Raw genomic sequence first — 22,443 nt, forward strand, 5'->3', positions numbered from 1 at the left:
GAAGACTGTTACTTTGGTTAAAGGAGGACGCTCTGTATCTGTGATGTGCCTTTCTTTTCACTGCACTGAACTGAAAAGACATAAAACGTTTTCTCCCCATGTATATATACTGTTTCATATCCTGACAGGAAGAGCTATCTGTTTTGAAAAAAGATAGTTTCGTTTCACGATATAGAATCTTTTTTCAAAATACGAATTTATCAAGTGTAGACTTTATGTTTTAATGTTAATTTTTAAAAAATCTAGTTTGGACACCTGGTTGGTAGAGTTGATTAAGTGACTGGCTCTTGATTTTGGCTCAGGACATGATCTCAGGGTCCTGGGATGGAGCCCCAGGTTGGGGGCAGAGGATGATCTCAGCTCAGTGGGGAGTCTGCTTCTCCTTCTCACTCTGCCCATCCCTTCCAGTTGCGCCTGCTCTCTCTCTCTCTCAAATGAATAAATAAATCTTAAAAAAGAATTCTAATTCTATCATTCCTGCTGTCTTTTTTTGTATTTATCTTGTTTGGTATTCTCTGAGCTTCCTGGATCTATGTTTTAGTCATTATTAGGGACAATTCTGTCATTATTGCTCCAAATATTTCTTCTTTTCCTTTTTTTCTTCTCTTTTATATTCTGTTTACACCACACACAGGTTATATTTTTTTTGTAGTTGCTCCACAGTTATTGGATTTTGGTTTTTTTTTGTTTTTTTTTTTCCTTCAGTCTTTCTTTGCTTTTAGGATTTGGAAGTTTTTATTGACATAGACTCAAGCTCAGAAATTCTTTCCTCAGCAGTGTCCAGTCTACCAGTGAGCACTTCACAGGCAGTCTTAATCTGTTTTACAGGTTTTTGATCTCTGACAATTCTTTTTATTCTGTTTTAGACTTTGTGTCTCATTGCATATATTGCCCATCTGTTCTTGCATGCTCTTTACCTTTTCCATTAGATCCCTTAGCATAGAAGTCATAACTTTAAATTCCCAGTCTGGTCATTCCCACAACCCTACCATATCTGAGTCTGGTTCTGATCCTCTGTCTCTTCAAGCTGTGTTTTTCACCTTTTAGAATGCTTTGTAATTTTTTTTGGTGAAATGTAGACATGGTGTATTTGGTGAAAGGAACATCGGTAAATGAGACTTCAGTGATACAGTAGTGAGTTCTGAAGGACTGGAAAGCATTCTACAGTGCCATAATTCACTTTCAATCTCCTTTTAAAAGATATCTATATATATAGATATAGATATAGCTATATAGAGAGATATATACACATTATTTATTTATGTGAGATAGAGGGGGCATGAGCAGGGGTGAGGGGCAGAGAGAGAGGGAAAAGCAGACCTCATGCTGAGCAGGGAGCCTGGTGCAGGGCTTGATCCAAGGACTCTGAGATCATGACCTGAGCCGAAGGCAGAGGTTTAATTGACTGAGCCACCCAGGTACCCCATAGTTTCAATCTTCTAATGAGTCTGTGCCCCCAGACTGTGAACTTCTTAAGTGCTCTTCAGTCCTCCCCTAGCCCCTGAGATGGAAAGGATGGCTAGAGTGGTCTGGAGCTGGGTATTTCTCTTTCCCAAGGTCTCTTAGGCACTGATTATCTAGTTGCCCCTGAAGGCAGGCCTCATTAAGAACAGAGTGCTCTGGGGGCACCTGGGTGGCTCAGTGGATTAAGCCGCTGCCTTCGGCTCAGGTCGTGATCTCAGGGTTCAGGGTCCTGGGATCGAGCCCCGCATCGGGCTCTCTGCTCCGCAGGGAGCCTGCTTCCTTCTCTCTCTCTCTGCCTGCCTCTCTGCCTAGTTGTGATCTCTCTCTCTGTCAAAAAAAAAAAAAAAAAAAAAAAGAACAGAGTGCTCTGACCTATTTCAAATTGGTTCCTTTCCCCTCCCCTGCTGGAAGAACAAGGGGATTTTTCTTTAACATTCACTGTGCGAAATACTGGAGGTAAAACTCACAAAACCGGGGCCCCCCTCTTATGACTAGATACTCCTGAAATTTTTAATTCTAATACTAGTTCCCACTGAGCCTCTAATAATTCATCAGTTCCAGTTTAGTTGTTCCTATCCTGACACACTCTCCCAGAAGTCTCTGCTCATAGGGTTTGCTCTAATAGGTTGTGATTTTCTTTATTTATCTGTCCATCTCTCTAGTTTTTGAGTCAGTGTTTTGCCCTGTGACCTCACTTCTCTGCCAGGTAAGAAGAGCTGTTGATTTTCATTTTGTTTAGCTTTTTACTTGGACGGGCATGACTTCCAAGCTCCTGACATGCCAGACCAGAAACCAGAAGTCGCTCTTCTGTGTTAATTAGCTGAAATTCTTTGACAAAGAAGAGCTTTCTCTTACCTCCTTTCTCTTTCTTATACATCACTATGGACTCATATTTTGGGGGAGAATTCTTTCCAGTAAGAACCTGTTCGAGCTGGATCTTTGATTCTTATGGCATCAGCTTTCATCACAGAGGCGTTGTTGTTTTCTGGCATAAAATGTCCCAAATTATCTTGTCCTTTCCCTGCTTCAGAACTGGAGTTAGTAATTTATTTAGGAATCCCTGGTTCCTTTTGGTAGAAATATTTGGAATAAATGTTTGCTCTATGTGGTGATTTGATCTATTTAATAAACCATTAGTTTGTTTCTGTGTGTGTTGAATTTTAGTTCCTGCTCTTTTTTGTTGCTTTGTTGGTTTTGTTTTGCTTTCACTCCTAATGAATTGATTTGATGTTTTAAATTTATTTCTTTATTTGAAAGGGCAAGAGAGAGTATGTACAAATGCGTGAGAGCAGGAGCAAGGGGAAAGGCAGAGGGAAAGGGAGAAGCAGACTCCGCACTGAGCAGGGAGCCCTGACTGCAGGAGCTGATCCCAGAAGCCTGGGATCATGACCTGAGCCGAAGGGATGTTTAATCTACTGAGCCACCCAGGTGCCCTGATGTTTTAAATTTATTTAATGATTTTGTTTCTGGGATATGTAATGATGAAATGACAACATCACTTGTTATGCTAGGTGCCACGACCTACTGAGTAAGTTGGTGGTGAAACTCCCGAGAGACAGAGCACTCAAAAGTGCAAGTGCCAGGAATGATGTGGTATTTAATGAAAGCATACAACCCCGTCCCTAAGACCCAAGCCCATGAAAACCCATTTCATAAATGATTGACTTAGTTTCAAGTAGGTTGAAAAGATAAGTACAAAAAGTAAATAGTAGGATGGTATTATGGTCACAAAAAATCATGTAGGAAAATAGTAATAAATTTCTGTGTAAAAATAAAATACTCCTTGGTTGGGTGGCTCAGTTGGTTAAGTGACTGCCTTTGGCTTAGGTCATGATCCTGGAGTCCCAGGATTGAGTCCCACATCAGGCTCCCTGCTCAGCAGGTAGTCTGCTTCTCCCTCTGACCCTCCCCCCCATCTCATGCTCTCTCACGCTCAAATAAATGAAATCTTTAAAAAAATACTTATTGCATACTACTTGTATACGAAAAACAAAATGGAAAGTAAATGACAAATCATAATTGCATCCAGACCAAGGGTTACTATTCTTAATATAAAAAGAAATATATTTTTATTTTTTAAAAATTCTTTATTTAAATTCCAGTTGAGTTAACACAGCAATGTGGATTTCAGGAGTAGAATTCAGTGATGTATCGCTTACACATAACTCCCATTGCTCATCCTATCAAATGCCCTCTTTAATACCCATCCCCCGGGGCACCTGGGTGGCTCAGAGGGTTAAGCGTCTGCCTTTGGCTCAGGTCATGATCTCAGGGTCCTGGGATCAAGCCCCGCATCGGGCTCTCTGCTTGGCAGGGAGCCTGCTCCCCCACCCTCTGTCTGTGTCTCTGCCTACTTGTGATCTCTCTCTCTCTCAGTGTCAAGTAAATAAATAAAATCTTAAAAAAAAACCAAAAACCCATCCCCCACCTAACTCACACTCACTTTCTCCATCACCCCTCAGTTTGCTCTCTAAGAATCTCTCTCTTAAAAAAAAAAAAAAAAAGAGGGGCGCCTGGGTGGCTCAGTGGATTAAGCCGCTGCCTTCGGCTCAGGTCATGATCTCAGGGTCCTGGGATCGAGCCCTGCATCGGGCTCTCTGCTCCGCAGGGAGCCTGCTTCCTCCTCTCTCTCTGCCTGCCTCTCTGCCTACTTGTGATCTCTCTCTCTGTCAAATAAATAAATAAAATCTTTAAAAAAAAAAAGATTTTATTTATTTTATTTGAGAGAGAGACCAAAGGGAGCTTCAGAGGGAGAGGGAGAGAGAGAATTTCAAGCAGACTCTACACTGTGCATGGAGCCCATTTCAGGACTGGATCTTATGAGGTCATGACCTGAGCAGAAACCAAGAGTCAAATGCTTAACCAACCGGGCCACCCAGGCACCTCCTTTAAAGAGTCTCTCATAGTTTAGTTCTCTCTCTCTTTTTTTCCCCCTCCCATAGGTCCCTCTGTTTTGTTTCTTAGATTCCACGTATGAGTGCAATCTAAGAAACTTGTTTTGCTTGCATAATACACTTTAGGTCCAACCACATCATTGCAAATGGCAAGTTTTCATTTATTTCGATAGCTGAGTAATATTCCATTATGTATATATACCACATCTAAAAGAAGTATGTTTTTAAATTAATGGGGAAAAACACAGATACACACATATAAAAAAAAGGCACAGTAGCCAAGTTGGCCATAACAAAAGAAGAAATAAATGTGGTCAGTGACTACAAATATTGTTCAGTGTCAGGATCTGGTTTATGTTTGGGTTAGGAACAAACTTTTTTTTTTTTATAATAAATAACATTACACTATTAAAAAAAACAGTAAACCTAGCATCGACTAAAAAATAGGACCCTAAATAAACAATGAAATCAGAAATTAGTTGGATAAAGAAAATGTCAGAAATCTCAAATACCAATTGCTATCATTTAAAACTAATTATGTTTCTGAGCTTTTTAGTCGCTATTCAAAAATGGGAAAATTTTTGACAATGTATTCTTAGTGTGGGATAAAAGCACCTTTATAGGGATGCCTGGGTGACTCAGTGGGTTAAAGCCTCTGCCTTCGGCTCAGGTCATGATCTCAGGGTCCTGGGATCAAGCGTCCCATGGGGCTCTCTGCTCCGTGGGGAGCCTGCTTCCCCCTCTCTCTCTGCCTGCCTCTCTGCCTACTTGTGATCTCTGTCTGTCAAATAAATAAATAAATAAAATCTTTAAAAAAAAAGGCAGCTTTATATATGAAACTTCACTACTCAATAAATAGAACCATTTTACTCAGTAAAGAGAGCCAATAGAAGATAGAACTCAGTAAATATCTATTAGACCGGAAGCTTAGAAATCATCTTTGATCTCCCCTTTTTAAATCCTTTCTTTTCTTTATGCTTCATCTATTCTATTAGCAGTTTATATCCCCTTTGCCCAAAACACATCCTGAATCTTAGCACACCTTCATCCAAGCCACAGGAATGCTGCAACAACCTCCTGACAGGTACACCCATGTTTACTTTTTTGTCTCCTTGATCTAACCTGCACATAGCAGTAGGAGTGTTCTTTCTGAAAGAGGTCATGTGACTCCCATGAAGGAAATCACACCAAAATGAAGCCCACATACCTTTTGCACTGCTTCCAAGACCCTACATGATGTGGACCCCACCCAACTCTCCAGCATTCTCTCCTCACCTCTGCCTCTCTTTCTCTATGTTCTGGCCTTCTTGTGTCTCTCCCACAGCATAAGATCATTTCTATCCCAGGGACTTTGGTTGTGCCAGTCCATGTTCCCAAAACAGTCTTCCCCTGGATTTTGCCACACTTGCTTCCTGATCCCCAGTTGGTTCTCCACACAAGTGCTGCCTTGTCAAAGTGAGCAAGCCTTTCCTGCTAGCTTAAGCTCTTCCCTTTTCCTACCTGTCATTGATTCCCTATGACATTAACCTAATCTATTTTCTTCATGTTATATTTTAGTGTTTAATATTATTTATTTGTTAATAGGGCTATTTTTTGTCTCTTCTCATTTAGAAGGATGGAAATTCTACTGTGTCTTTCTTCTAAGACAAGGACCTGGCACAAAGTAGGTGCTCAAAAAATACTCGTTAAGGACATAAATATGTTAACGTCAGTTATTTATAAGAGCTGGTATTATAGACAGGTTTTTAAATCTTTACTTTTTAGAATTTTCCTAATATGTAAAAATAAACATTGATTACCACTATAATCAGAGAAAAAGCTACTAAAAATAATGATTTACCACCATGGTAGAAGACCCCAAGTCCTACCACATATGTGTGTTTGAACATTTATAATGCCTTTAAACACTATGAAAAAGCAAGAACCATAATGGAATTATGCAAAATTATATACCAGGGGCTCCCATTAGAGCTCTTTAGAACAATAATGTATGTAATATATATTTTAGAATGATATTAATACTCACTGATGGGTTAGGGAATTATTTTGACGATTCAACTGATTTTTCTCTGCCCCATTTAGTATTCATGAAAAGACTTTAGAGTTAAAATCTTGTATTTTATAAGAAAAGAGATTTCAGGACTTTTATGGTATTTAGTCTTTGTTCCTGAAGTTTTGCTTCCATTTATCTCCTCTAACTCTGTAAAACACTGAAAGCTTCTGTGCTTTAGCATACTGCAAGAATTAAAGCTTCTTCCATTTATGGAAACTCTCTTAAGCAGACCTATTTTCTCAAGCGGATTTTGAGACAACTCTTTGCTTTTCCCTTTTTTCCTTTCCTTGCTTCACATGTGTTCTCTGTCTTCCTTTTCCTTACTAGTCTTAAGGCTCTCAGCAAAACAGAAGCTGAGTAGCCTATAACCCCTGCTCTTGGAAGTTTCTCACTGAAGCTATATTGGTTATAAGAGGTTTATTCCTTTTGCAATATGTAAATGTATCAAACTGAACATGCACGTAAGAATTTCACTTATGGAGCACCTGGGTAGCTCAGCGGGTTAAAGCTCTGCCTTCGGCTCAGGTCATGATCCCAGGGTCCTGGAATCGAGCCCCACATTGGGCTCTCTGCTCAGCAGGGAGCCTACTTCCCCCCTCTCTCTGCCTGCCTCTCTGCCTACTTCTGATCTGTCAAATAAATAAATAAAATCTTTAAAAAACAAACAAACAAACAGAGTTTCACTCATGCTGGGGCACCTGCGTGGCTCAGTTGGTTAAGCAGCTGCCTTTGGCTAAGGTCATGATCCCAGAGTCCTGGGATCAAGTCCCGAGTCAGGCTTCCTTGGGGAGCCTGCTTCTCCCTCTCCCTCCGCCGGCTCCTCCTGCTTGTTATGCCCTTACTCTCTGTGTCAAATAAATAAATAAAATCTTTAAAAAAAAAAAAAAGAATTTCACTTATGCCTACCAAAGGATGAAAAAGTTCTTTGGTGTTTTGCCCACCAATTCTCATGTGGTCATTAATACCCTCGTACAGAAGCTGCTGAAATACTTGGACTTGTTGTTGCTGTTGTTGTGGTTGTTCCCTATTGAACATTTCTCTTGGAAAATTACAGTCTGCACAGTGGAAATATTGGATAGTTCTTGTGCGGCCCAGATGGCACACTGAGTGTTCTACATTCGTTTTGCCGAAGACGTGGCCTTTTTGAAGAAGTCTTTGCCCACAAAATCAGTGTGTGATAAATACCACTTTTCTTCACTCTTTTTAAAGCAGCTTAGTTTTAATTCTCAGTCTCCATTCAAAAGTGTCTGAGATCCCACGTTCAAGGATGTGACCTGCCAGCCTTCCTCTTAGAGGTCTCATCACCAGAAACCCACAGAAGTCTCTTCACTGTCCCCTGTCCCTCCTTTTATTTCAAGTGCACTGTCCCCTCCCCAAGTCATATATCAATTAATTTCTTCAATAAGTGTATCATTGATTTTAGTCTGTTTCTGCCTTTACTTTTGTCCAAATCCAGCATAATGTACAAAGGGCAGGGACTACTACTCAATTTCTAATCAGTTATCTTGACACACAAAGAAGAGACTGGCTAAAGGAGGGTAGCGGGGAACAACGGGTCCTGCAGTCAACTTAAAAATGAGAGATCCGGACACCTTCATTTCCCAAGAGTAGCACTATAAAGTTGACTGTGGTTTGAACCTAATTATTTTCACAATTCCCTGAGATCTCACTGTTCTACAAATAAACCAATTCCTACTCACTTCTGACCTTGCTGCTCTGTCCCCTGCTCTGTGATCTTTTCCTCTAACTTTGGTGGTGTTTTTCTTTGCCATTTCAAGGCTTGGAAGATCTCCATTAAAACAAACAAAATACAAAAATACCTTCTGTATGTCAAGCACTTTACACTCCTTGGAGGACGTGGGTTTTATAAAAATTTAACATAAATAATGAACAGTCTGCCTTCAGAAGAAGCAATCACTAAGAAGCAAAAAGAAAAAAAAGAAAAAAGTACAAATACTAAGAATTTGTTACAGAGGGAATTTGGAAGTAGTTGCGTACTAACAGAAGGACTAAAGGAATATTCAGAAGAAAATATATAGTATTTTATGTTAACATAAAATTTGGAAATTCTTAGAAATGGTAACAATAAATATTATACTTGGGATATTAAGAACTGCTTATAATTTTGTACTTTTATGTGATAAAGCAAAACTATTTTTGGACTTACCAAATCAGACTGCTAAGGTTTAGACAAAACAGTCTACCTTTTGCTTATAAAGAAATATGTGTCAATTTTTCACACCCTATTTTCTTAGTCATAAGATGTTTACATTAAGGATGTCTCTTGATTTGTAAGCGCATACTATTTTAATATTGGAAAGTGAATTCTTTAAAATTTTTGCCCTTATGCTCATTAAAGAGAAATCAACAATATATTTTTTTAATAACATGTAGTGTATTATTAGCTCCAGAGGTACAGGTCTGTGAATCCTCAGGTTTACACACTTCACAGCACTCACCATAGCAACATACCGTCCCAATGTCCATAACCCAACCACCCTCTCCTTCCCCCCACCCCCCCCCCACAACCCTCAGTTTGTTTTGTGAGATTAAGAGTCTCTTATGGTTTGTCTCCCTCCCAATCCCATCTTGTTTCATTTTTTCTTCTCCTATCCCCCCAACTCCCCATGTTGCAACTCCACTTCCTCATATCAGGGAGATCATATGATAGTTGTCTTTCTCTGATTGACTTATTTCACTAAGCATGATACCCTCTAGTTCCATCCACGTTGTCGCAAATGGCAAGAGAGAAATCAACAATATTAATTTGGTAATTCAGTTTCACAAAATTTACATGTTACAAGTCAAGATTTCAGTTTAGATCTATTGAACTTATAGGAACAAAACATTTTGATAATAGATTTATTCAGTAAGTGTGTGTGTGTGTGTGTGTGTGTGTGTGTGTTAAAGTATTTTTATTTATTTTTGAGAGAAAGAGAGAGAATGAGTTGGGGGGGGGTAGGTGAGAGAGAAGCAGATTTCCCAATGAGCAGAGAGCCCAATGTGGGACTCAGTCCCAGGACCCTGGGATCCTGACCTGAGCCAAAAGCAGACACTTAAACAACTGAGCCACACAGGTGTCCTATTCATTAAAGGTTTAATGCTACTATAAAGTTAAGCAATTATTCATGACCTCAAAGTGATTACAGTTTAGTGGCAGAGTTCCTAATGGCCAAAAAAAAAAAAAAAAAGGTGGGGGTGGAATCTAGGCCGTAATCTGATCAGCTTTATCTTCTAGAAAATTCATGGGGGGGATGCCTGGGTGGCTCAGTGGGTTAAAGTCTCTGCCTTCAGCTCAGGTCAGGATCCCAGGGTCCTGGGATCAAGCCCCGCATCAGGCTCTCTGCTTAGCGGGGAGCCTGCTTCCTCCTCTCTCTCTCTGCCTGCCTCTCTGCCTACTTGTGGTCTCTATCTGTCAAATACATAAATTAAAAAAAAAAATTCATGGGGGATGAGGAGCAATAGAAGGCAGCATGCAAGGAAAGCAATAAGAGGGTACTTCGGTTATATATTGCTGCATAACAGACTGATCCAAGGTTAGCGACTTAAGACAGCATCAGTCATTTATGTTGTTCATCAACAAGCAAATTGGGCAGAGCTTGGTAAGAGCAAGTTGTTTCTGTTCCCTGCAACATCACTCAGTTGGAGCCAAGAAGCTCCATTTTCAAGATGGTTTGTTCAAGTTGGTGCTGCCCATTGGCCAGGAGCTCAGCTGGGGCTATAGGCCTAGTTTTTCTCCATGTGAGCCTCACCATGGGCTGCTTGGGCTTCTTATGGCATAGTAGCTGGATTCAAAGAACAAGCCCTTCAGGAGACCAGATGGATTATGAGCCAGTTTTTATGGCCTATCTTCAGAAGTCATATAACATCATTTCTGCTATAGTCCTACTTCTGTTCATGGAGAAGGAAACTCCCACCATCTCTTGATGGGAGGAATGCAGTCACATTGCAAGAATAGCATGTGGAATAGGAAAGATCCCCCGCCCCCCAGTTTTACTGAGGTATAATTGACAAAGAGAAATGATATATCTATTCATGGTGTGCAGTGTGGTGCTTTGACACAGGTATACATTGTGAAATGATCACCACAACCAACCTAATTAACATATCTGTCACTTCTCAGTTATCACTTTTTGTGTGCAGTGAGAACATTTAGGACACACTCTCTTACCAGATTTCAGGTGTACAACATACTATTAACTGTAGTCACCATGCTATACATTAGATCCCCAGAACTCATTTACCCTACATAACTGAGACTCTGTACCCTTTAACTACCATCTCCCCCACTCCCCACAAAACCCAACTTTCAGTTACAGGACACACATAGGTAAACTGCTATTGACTCATCCATTTAAAATGGGGGGAAAGCAGGAGCCACAAAGCAATCACTGGCCCGCCGCAATCAAGAAATCCAGCCAGGTTCATGCTGCCGGTTTCTTCATTAGGGTGTAGTCCTGCTCCTGGGAATTGTCCTTCCTGGCTCTAGTTTTTACCCTGTAGGCTCTTGGCTCTGCCTTCTGAGTCAGTCTTTATATGGCATTGGGGTGGGCAACTAAATAGCCTCCTCTCTTTGCCTGTTTACTGTCTATAGTCCTGGGGGTTCAAAGTCTACTTTTCATTTTGTACTATCTCCAGTTGTTTTTTTTTTTTTTTTTTAAGATTTTATTTATTTATTTGACAGAGAGAGATCACAAGTAGGCAGAGAAGCAGGCAGAGAGAGAGAGAGAGGGAAGCAGGCTCCCTGCTGAGCAGAGAGCCCGATGCGGGACTCGATCCCAGGACCCTGAGATCATGACCTCAGCCGAAGGCAGTGGCTTAACCCACTGAGCCACCCAGGCGCCCCTGTACTATCTCCAGTTTTTTAATCCAAGTTGGTGGTTCCTACTCCAGAACAATTCTCTTAAAACCTTTGTGGGTTTCCTATGAGTCCACAAACACAATTGTACTTTTTCTCTACTTTCAGATCCTTCTGAAATACCTCGAAATAACAATCTCGTGACTCACAGAAGCCCAGTCCTTTAATGGAGAGGATTTGGAAAGCTTACTCTTAAGATGCTTAGATGCTTGTGTATGTAAAAAGTTCTAGGAGCCACTGCCTTCCATTCTTCTCTGAACTCCTAACAAAGGATTTTATAATTCAGCTCTGGATTATTCTTTGCCCTCAAGCCATTTCTCAAATTGAGAATTGTTTACTGTGTGGAGAGGCTGAGAATAAGAAGCACCTGTTTTTGTTTTTGTTTGCTTTTTAACCCAGTCTTCTAAGGACAAAAGGAAGGAGGCACTAAAGAAAGTATGTTTGTGGTGACGAGGGAGCAAAGGAACAGGAGGCATGGAGGAAAATGGCAGTAACAAATACAATTTCAAACAAGCCCAGTTTGAGTGGGGGCTGTGTTGAGAATTTTTTCAGGTATAGGACGAGGAAGGAGTATTGCCAGGGGATTAAACTATGCTTGCTTACCAGATGATGTAAATTGTATTAGGCAAAGAAGTTTAGATTGTTTGGGAGAATAGATAGCTGAAAGAAAGAAAAGTTTGTAGGTATTTTCCTTTTTGTTCTGTGCTGTTTTACGAGCTGGTGGAGTAGCATGTTCTGTTCTCCAAGATGATGGTCCCTGGAAAGAGTTTATGAACTGAATCAAGCAGCAGAGACTTGTAGGGGAACAAAACAGATCCAGGACTTAAAAACAGGCTACCTAGATTCAGGATGGAGCTAACTTTTTAGACCCTGGCTCAGAAGGCCTAAATTGGTTTGTCTAATTGTTACAGGAACCAATGAAGGCCTTTTCTCATTATTTAAATAAAAAAGTTCCCCTCTGGGGCGCCTGGGTGGCTCAGTGGTTTAAGCTGCTGCCTTCGGCTCAGGTCATGATCTCGGGGTCCTGGGATCGAGTCCCGCGTCGGGCTCTCTGCTTGGCGGGGAGCCTGCTTCCTCCTCTCTCTCTCTCTCTCTCTCTCTGCCTGCCTCTCTCCCTACTTGTGATCTCTGTCAAATAAATAAATAAAATCTTAAAAAAAAAAAAAAAAAAGTTCCCCTCACATTTACAGTATGAGTCACAAGGAGTTATTTTTAACAAATCAATTCCCAAGTAATATTTTTAATAAAAGTCTATAATTTATGGATCTGAAAGTTCCATTTTAAGTTGAATGGAAAGTTTGGTTTAAAGTAGGAGGTATCTAGAAATAACAAGTGTTGGCGAGGATGTGGAGAAGAGAGAACCTCATGCACTGTTGGTGGGAATGTAAATTTGTGCAACTACTATAAAAAATAGTATGGGGATTCCCCAAGCAATTAAAAATGACAATATCCTATGATCTAGTAATTTGATTTCTGGGTGTTTACCTGAGGAAAACAGAAATACTAATTCAAAAAGATTTAGACACTCCCATGTTTATTGCAGCATTGTTTGCAATAGCCAAGATATGGAAGCAACTTAAGTGTCCACTGATAGATGAATGGATAAAAGAGATATGGGGTGTGTCTCTCTGTGTGTGTGTGTGTGTGTGTGTGTGTGTGTGTAAAATGAAGTATTACTCAGGCATAAGAAAGACTGAAATCTTGCCACTTGTGACAACATAGATAGACTTAGAGGGTATTATGCTAAGTGAAGTAAGACAGAGAAAAACAACTATATAATTACACTTATATGTGGAATCTAAAAAAGAAGCAAATAAGCAAACACAATAATAACAAAAAATGTGGAAACAGACTCACAAATATAGAGAATAAACTGGGTGGTTACTAGAGAGGAGGAGGGGTAGGGGATGGACAAAATAGGCAAAGGAGATTAAGAGGCACAGATTCTAGTTATAGAATAAATAAGTCATGAGGATGAAAAGTATAGAATGGGGAATATAGTCAACAGTATTGTAATAATATTATCATGGTGAGCACTGAGTGATATATCGAATTACGGAATCACTGTGTGTGTTGCACACCTGAAACCAATATTGAAACCAATATATTATATGTCAACTATACCTTAAATAAAAAATAAGTAAAATTGTTAAAATGGTAAAAATAATACACAGAAAATAAACACATATGTAAATGTGTGTATATCATGCCACGAAAAGAGACGTTCTGTTCAGAGAGAAGAGTGTTGTAGAATAATATGGAAAGAGTATTTCTCTTTGTGGTGTAAGAGTGTGTGCCTATATCATACATATGATCACATATGCTTGGGAAATGAAATCGCAAAATTAAGAGCGGTCAGCTTTAGGTAATGGGGAAGCAGGAACAAGAACTTTTAAACTGTGCTTAATACTCTTCTATAGCGTTTTGAGTTTTTTGTTTTACAAAGTACGTAGTTTCTTTAACAACAATACACATTAGGGTTTTTGGTTTTTGTTTTATTAAAGTAAAGTAGGAGGTAAACACATCAGTTTTTTTAAGCTCAAAGAACGTTGTTTTGTTTTTTTTTTTTAAGATTTTATTTATTTTTTTATTTGACAGAGATCACAAGTAGGCAGAGAGGCAGGCAGGGGGAGAGAGGAAGCAGGCTCCCCACTGAGCAAAGAGCCCTATGTGGGGCTCCATCCCAGGACCCTGAGATCATGACCTGAGCCAAAGGCAGAGGCTTAACCCACTGAGCCACCCAGGCATCCCTATGCTCAAGGAACTTTTATTCTCATATTAAACTTGCTCTGTTTCTAAAAGAAAACCTTCAAATTAAACTCTGAAATATTTCCTTCATCTTAGATTTCTCAAAAGTATTCCAATTTTTACTTCCCAAGATTTATAAATTCAGAAATAAAAAGTATCCCTTTATTCCCTCTATAGTATGAGGGGAAAGAGATGTAGCATTTAATTTGTTACCCTCTTTGGCTATATCTCCTAAGAATAATCATACCCAGGCCTGTCGTCTGCTGTGGTGTTTACTTGCCCTGTGTTTCTTAAACACAAAAGAATTGCAGTTTTTCTATTTGGTATATAATAAAGAGAAATGTTAAGTGGTGTCTTTCCTCAGTATTTCTATCCACCCTCCTGAAAAACTGCACTTAAAATAACACTAAAATGAATATTTAAAATTGGAATCTTTACCAGTTTTTCCCGGGCAGCCTGGTGAGGGCAGCTTAGAGACAGAGCTGGGACCTGGAGCTGACGGCCTGGGTCTGAATCCCGGCTAGGCCACCTGCCAGCTGTATAATCTTGAGCAAGATTCTTACCTCCTCTCTGACTCGGTTTCCTTTTCAGAACAGGGATGTTTTAGTGCCCAGTTCAGAAGTTTATTATGAGGAAGTAATTAGCCAATATTGGTGAAGTAGTTAGAAGAGTGTCTGGCACGTAAAAAGTGCAAAATGTATGTTTAGTGTTTAAAAACAAGAGTGATAAAGTATTCAGCCAACATAGTGTAGTGTTTGAGGTTACAGGTTCTAACCCTCACTCCACCACTTGTTAGCTGTGTAAGCGTGCTCAAGCGACTTTCTCATTAGGCCTCAGTTTCCTCCTTTGTGAAGCAGAGTAATTGCCAAGAGTAGTGCCTGCCTCACAGTTTCTCAGATTTCATGGGATAGTACATGGCAAGCTCAGAGCCCAGCGTCTGCTTCCTAACATCATTGATTGCAAATATTTTAATTCCCATGATCTTCTAAAATTTTTTTTCCCTTTTTTCCCCCCTCCCCCTCCCTTGTTTCCTCTCCTGCCCCACCATGAACTTTCTGTCCCTTTGTGTTCATTGGGTTTTATCTTTATTTCTTCGCGTCACGCTTCTGGGTCACTTCTAGATCTTCTGAGAACCGGGTAGGGATCCTTTAAAAGGGATGACCACTGGGGCAGAATATAGGGGAAGCAAGGCTTCGAGATGAATTACTTAGGCTCCCGAGAGGCTTTGCAGGTGGACTTGTGTTAAGTAAGGAATTTGCCACTCTCCATGGTCTGGCCTGAAGCCTTGTGGGCCTAGAAACCACACTGGTCAGCAGTTGCAGAGCCCATCTGTCCCCCAGAGCTTTGCTTATAGTAGTGAAGCTCAGACGACTTCTGTACAGGATCAGAAAGCCAGTGTTTCCATTTCCAGGAAGTGAAACTCCCGGGCGTGGCGGTACATGTTCCTACCCAGCCTGTTTGTGCCTGGAGACAGGCTCGTCTCTCCCCAGGCTGTCAGTTTATTAATTTGTAATGAGGACCTAGCGACTGAGTTGCCCCTCAAGTCCCTCATGTTTCCAGCAAGTTCTTCCTGAAGGCATGCGGACAGGACGCTACATCCCAATCAGAAAGCAGCTTGGGGAGTATGGCATCAGAAGGGCAATTTATTCCTCAACTCAGGTTTATTAGGATTAGAGGGGAAGATCCCCAGGAGGAAGGGATATCCCACGAGCCCGGAGCACCCTCTCTCAGAGTTTGAACAGCCATTTTCTGTGCTTGCTTCTGAGACTGCTTTGCACCTTTTTTTTTCCCCCTGTGTGGACTCTGTTTTTCTGTTAATAGAGCTGCTTTGCTCAGTCAAATTATTGCGATGCCTGAGGATCCAAGACTGACGGTCCATGGGGCACATCTGGCCTTCCAAAGCTTCTGTTCCTCTCTTTACAGAGGGTAAGGTTTAAAAATCAGGAGTATTCACTTAAGCATCCAGAGCTGTAGCCTCCCTTGAAGAAGGTCTGGCTTTCCTGGACTTTCCCCTCATCCAGTCACTCCCCTGGAACCGAGTGGTGACTGTCCCCTTTGAGTGAGGCTTGAGGCTGGCTCTCTATTCCCTTCACTGTGGTCCCTACCAGGTCCCTGGCACTGAGCGGCATTGCCTGCTGGTACCAGGCATGCCTCTAGGCAAGAATTTGCATTGTTTTGACTCTTAAAGTTGCCCTCATTTAGGTATGCTCTGACTTACTCTATTTTTACTTTCTCGTTTAATTCTCAGACAGCAGTCTTATTTTCTTATTTCCAGATTCATTTCACTGTCACCTTCAAGTGCTGAAAACACATTTTAGTTGGTAAGCCCTATTGGGTTACAGTGAAGTGAATTCATAGCCTCAAGGAAGTGCTATACCCTTAACCATTCCTCGGGAAATATGGGATGCTGCTGGCCAGGTTTTTCTCTTTCTTGCTAAACAGTCTTTTCTTCCTCCTGGGTGAAGAATATTGAGTACTCTCATATTCTGTACTTTTTCATGAAGTGATAGATATTACCTAGACCAAGAGAAACAGAATGAGAACATTTGTATTTGCAGAAGACATACATTTAGATGCCCAAACAAAAATGTGTTCACCAGTGGATTTCTTCAAGCAACAAGAGCTTATTTTTAACTTTAGTGTTATAAATTATTAATAATCTCATATAAGTAGATGTGCCATTTCTTAGGATTGTTAACAACTATTGGCCTTTGTTGTTTTTTTTTTTTAACTCTGTGTCTAATGAATGAAGAAAATATCATTATGTGATCGGATCCCTGATTATAAAAATGAAGCTGTTTCCTGGGGCACCTGGGTGGCTCAGTGGGTTAAGCCGCTGCCTTCGGCTCAGGTCATGATCTCAGGGTCCTGGGATCGAGTCCCGCATCGGGCTCTCTGCTCAGCAGCAAGCCTGCTTCCCCCTCTCTCTCTCTGCCTGCCTCTCTGTCTACTTGTGATCTCTCTCTCTGTCAAATAAATAAATAAAATCTTAAAAAAAAAAATGAAGCTGTTTCCTAAGGAAACACTTTTTTCAAACAAATAACCCAGACCTTAATTGCTATTAATTTCTAACTAAATTAGTATTAATTTATGCATAACCTGTTTGGGAACATAGAAACATCAGATCTGGATCTTGCTACCTCTCAGGTTCATACTACCTCAAAACATCTCGTGTTTTGAATGATCTTTGGGGTACAAGGTGATAACATAGTCTCTTCTCTCTGCTTCTGAATCACCTTGTATATATCTCTTACAGCAACTTTTACTCCATCTTATTTAAACTACTATTAAATAATGAATTATCACAGTTTCTGGCACATGGTTATTTCTTCATTTCGTCATCACCATCATCATCTGCTATAACTTTTCTTCCTCAATTAGACTGTATATTTCTTTGTTGTGTGGACTCCTTGTTTTTACTTTCTAACACAATACAGGCACCCAGCTGATGCTCTGGAAATGCTGAGCGGAAGTGCTCATTAGAAATAGGAGTTCTCCTAGGTTCCCCCTTTGCTATGCAATCTGACATTATGTCTGGGAAGGCCTCAGGAGTAATGACTGAGGAACACTTACTCTTCACCATATTTCTGACTCAAGAAATAGAGATAAATAACTGAAAAAAAGTAGACTTTTAAATTAAAAACACAAATCCTCAATTAAATAGCAAAAGACAGGGGCACCTGGATGGCTCAGTGGGTTAAGCTTCTGCCTTCGGCTCAGGTTACGGTCCCAGGGTCCTGGGATCGAGCCCCACATCGGACTCTCTGCTCAGCGGGAAGCCTGAGGAACCCTTCCTCCTCTCTCTCTCTCTCTCTGCCTGCCTCTCCAACTACTTGAGATCTCTGTCTCTCAAATAAATAAAATAAAATAAAATAAATAGCAAAAGACAGAGTGGGGCAAAAAAGAGCACTTTTACTTGTGTTACATTATTTTAAAAATAATAATAGAGAAGAGTAGGCCACTTAGAGTGAGAATAATATAGTAAAATATAGACATATAAAATATCAAATTGTGATTTGGTTGTAAAAAATAGCATGTTCTTTTCAAATTACTTACAGAATACATGACTTTATTTTTGTAAGATTTGTGAAATAAGGAATACCTTGAACTAAATGATTAGATCTGTCTTTGTCACTCATCATTTCCTTAGTTCAAACCTCCTTCCCAGATTTAATGACTTGTCCACAATTGGTACACAGTCCATCCAGGTTCTTTTCTATGAATTTGCATGTAAAAATTCATGTACCCATAACTGGGATAATGTATATTTCTGCAACGTGTCATTTCACGTAATGTCTTTTAGGGAGTTTTGCAGGGCAGCCCATCTAGATAACATGGTTCTTTTTAATAATTTCATAATATTCCTTAGTATGGTATCCCCACTGTTTATCTAACCCTTCTGCTCTCCATGACCCATTACAAAGTTTCCCTTTTTTCATATTGCAAACAGTACTGCAGGGAATATTCTAGTATATCCATCGTTGCACAGAGAGCAGATGTGGCTTAATGGCGTGGCCAGATCCAGGGAGTATATAGCACCAGAAATCTGCCTTTCACATCTTTTTTTTTTTCTCTTGATCAGATTCATCTTTAGGCAGTGCACACCAGGTTATAGCACAAATGTCAACCAGCAGTTCTAGGCTTACTTCCTATAAACTTAACAACCTCTTTCACATTAGCAGCCAAAGTAGAGTGTTGACTGTCAGTGGACCGGCTTGGGTTATGTGCCCAACCTTGACCCTATCACTGAAGCTCTGTGGATAGTACACTTGTTGGTCAGGCCTGGGTCACATGCCCACTTCTGGGACCAGGTCAGCATGACCCAAATGGTATGCATCGAGAGGAAGGGACATATGGGTGACTTGCGAAATAAAAATCAGGATGATGATACCAGAAGGAGGAGGAACATATGCCAGGCCAATATACCAGTGCCTGGTATATTCTATAGGACATAGATCTGTGTCCTATAGATATTATGTTATGGTTTTGTGGGTAGGAGATGAATAGACATCCTAATGGTATCCTGGTTTATCTTAAAAGACCAAAGTAGTCTTATAAGTATCTTTCCAAATCTTTGCTAGTATCATGAAACAAGCATGTTTCTTATACTATTGTAAATGAAAGTGAAGCATGTTATAGGTTGAAGATCATTAACATCATGAAAAAGATGTAATTTTTCCTATTTAGAAAGTGTCATTCAATACATTTGCTGAAAGTTCAGTGATATCTTTTCTATGATAAATACCTTGTTTTTCTTTTTTAAAGATTTTATTTATTTATTTGTCAGAGAGAGAGAGCACAAGCAGGGGAGTGGCAGGCAGAGGGAGAAGCAAGTTCCCCGCTGAACAAGGAACCCAATGTGGGACTTGATCCCAGGACACTGGGATCATGACCTGAGCCCAAAACAGACGCTTAACCAACTGAGCCACCCAGGCATCCCAATAAATACCTTGTCTTAGAACACCTTTTAAAATATTGTATTATTTGCCAAACTGTAGCCTAAATTCTATATTTTATTTATTTATTTATTTATTTATTTATTAAACAATGTTTATTAAATTCTACTATGTACTCATCACCATGCCAGAAGCTGGGGATAAAATATTAACTACAAGATCTCTGCCCTCACATTTCTTAACAATATTGTTAGGGACCATAGACTATAAAAAAGGAGAAAATTCTAGGCTGTGCTGCACTATGGAGAAAGTAAAAAGCATCATGATGTGGAAAGTATTTAGGGAAGGTTATCTCAGCTAAGGTGGTAAGGAAGACCTATCTGAAGAGATAATGTTTGAACTACAAGTTGGAGATGAAGAGTGAACCCCAAATTCTAGCCCTGTGCTCCAAGCTACAGTAGCCACTAGCCACACATGGCTATTGAGCATCTGTTGGTCGTTAGTTTGATTAAAATATACTATAAATGTAAAATGTACATTGGATCTCTAAGATTAGAACAGAAATTGTAAAATAATTAAAAATTTTTATGTTGAGTACATGAAGAAATTATAATATTGTAGATACATTGGGGTAAGCATTATTAAAATTAATTTTACGTATTTCTCTTCACTTTCTTAACCTCTAAGAGTTCAAAATGATGTATGTGGGTTATCTTACATGTCTATCGCACAGTCCTAGTCTATGTGGTTTCAATTTGCTATAAATGACATGTGCTTTTTCATCTTTCTGTCCTTGATCATGCCGGTGACAATTGAATTTATATAGTAGATTTTTCTTCGAGGACCTAAGTCTATAATATTCATTGACTGAGGTGTATAAATATAATAATTCAACGTGTGATCAAGCTTAACACAGCTCAGAGTTAAGAGGTAGTGGGTGGTGGAGAAAGCACAGAAAATTGCCACATTGACTAAAGGAGTTGTGTCATTAGTCATGTTTCTTTAGAAATGTTCACAAAACAGATAAAGGAGGGCTCTGAGTTGGAGAGGTAGGCAGAGCAAGTTTCACAAGGTAATGACAGCGTGGGACAGGATTTCTGTGGGAATCAGCGACAGCAAACCTCCAAGATCTATTTCCATCCTCTACTTCGTGAAGGAGATTCTGTTGTGTTGTATAGAACTGCCATTTCTTGCACATTAAAATAGAGTTTTGTTCTACACATTGTTTTTTAACTGATGGGAATGGCAGTGACTTCCGTGCGCCTCTTTGCTATCTCTCTGCCAGGGCGATGCTACCAAGTTCACATACACTTAACAACATTACATTCATTCTCTTGCAGAGAGCAAGCGGAAGACTTTCCTTTGTGCCCTGCAATGCCCATTCCCACTTGGGGCTTGTGCATTAAAAATGCACATTTGATTTACGAGATGAAACGTTTGCCTTTTAGTTTGCAAACAGTTTTGGGCCTCATATGTGACGCTTGTTACGTAATCTGCCAGTTTTGCTAGGAGAAACTCTACCCTTACTGGTTTGAGAGGGAGTTGAGTCATATCCTGTGAATGTGAAGCCAGGGTATTTAAGCAGCACGGGTTCCTCTGACTTTCGTTCTAAGTGGCTGCAGTTGAGAGCAGCAAGTGTTCTCTGTAAAGAGGCTGTTACTAGTCCTTGGAGGGGAGCAGCCTCTCTCTTAAGGATTCGGGAAGGAGAGCCAAGTCTGAATATGCAGTTGTCTCACTGGAATGAAAGATGTTTTGTTTATTTCTAATCAACGATGCTAGACACCTGCAAGCTCAAAGGTGCCTGCAATTTACCATTTGTTTATAATAAGGTAAGTTCCACGTTTTGCTTTACTCATTGTATCGGGTTAGCCTGGAATGAACGTGGCAGTTTTCGTATGTGATTATGCTTCAGAAAATGCCTTCTCACAAGTACTGAAGGTGGCATTTGAGATTCTAACGCAAGTCATTTGAAACTTACAGCACAATCCATTTGCGAGATACTTAATTTAATAGATTGATTGGATCCTTTGTAATAGTTTCTTATAAAAAATGCAATACCCGAGAGGCGGAAACATTCTTGTAGTTTCTTATTATTTCAGTTTTTCTTTTCTTTTCTTTTAAGGATTAGATAGTACCAGCCTCTTCCCCACCTATTTGCTATTCTCTGATCTCAGTTAAAGGTGAAACATGCATGAAATTCATATGATTATGCTTGGATCTTACTCTAAGTAACCATAGATTGCAACTGCATTTCTCCCCTGAAATAAGAAGTGGCATTAATAATTATTAGGAAGTTTAGAGTTGAGAAATAATGAGAGCATTTGTACTTACATATTTGACCTTTTCTGTGTAAGTGAAAAGCCATCATATTCATCAACTTCTGATTGCTCTGTTCACTTTAAAATGTGTATGAGTTTATCCCAAGCTAGATTAAATGTTAAATCACAAGCTCCTCAGTTGTTCTTAGAGACAGTCATATCCAAATTATATGGGTAGAAGAATCTGTGGATAGAAAAGCGAATGATTGGTCTGTTTTCAAATTCTTAAAGCTTGCTGCTGTGAGAGGTTGGGGCGAATGACAGGAAGGCTGTCTTGTTTTTTTATTGATGAAAGAAATGACATCAAATCAGAACTAATTGTGGGTGTCTGGTGTCACAAAACTTTGGATGCTCATATTTAAAGCCTAGGAATTCTTTCGAGGTAGAAAAGGTTAATTTGATTTTGAGCTGGGAATAGCTGGGAATTTGTAAGATACTAGTGAGTTGAGGGGTTTTGTATGTTTAATGACAGTTGGCATTAGACTACTTTCTTCTTGATGGACCCACTGTCATGCTTATAGATTGTTTCATTTCTATTCAAAATTATACTCATTACAAAATTGCTTGATTCTAACTGTGATGTAGAAATTACATTTCGTTAGGTATATATTGAATAATTCATGTTTTTACAAAGGCTGGGGGTCAATGAACTGATGAAATGTCTGTGGTTTTCCTCTTCTTTGAAGGCAAAATTAAAATTAATCCAACTTCC

General features: G+C 39.8%; 1 protein-coding gene across 10 annotated transcripts in view; it reads left to right on the forward strand.

The window, feature by feature from the left end:
* The window catches only part of MCTP1 (multiple C2 and transmembrane domain containing 1), a 535,159-nt gene that overhangs the window by 160,760 nt on the left and 351,956 nt on the right, over positions 1–22,443 (forward strand). For 5 of the 10 annotated variants that reach the window (XM_046000388.1, XM_046000387.1, XM_046000386.1 and 2 more), the window contains exon 1: positions 21,008–21,242. The exons of 4 other annotated variants lie outside the window; for them this stretch is intronic. In XM_046000388.1, coding sequence (XP_045856344.1) covers positions 21,186–21,242 — 57 coding nt within the window. In that variant the 5' untranslated portion in view covers positions 21,008–21,185. Of the gene's footprint in view, positions 1–21,006; positions 21,243–22,443 lie in introns of those variants that run through there. One more of the 10 variants, XM_046000385.1, reaches the window with a different exon arrangement.

Source organism: Meles meles, chromosome 3 (genome assembly GCF_922984935.1).
Source record: "Meles meles chromosome 3, mMelMel3.1 paternal haplotype, whole genome shotgun sequence".
Taxonomy (NCBI): Eukaryota; Metazoa; Chordata; class Mammalia; order Carnivora; family Mustelidae; genus Meles; species Meles meles.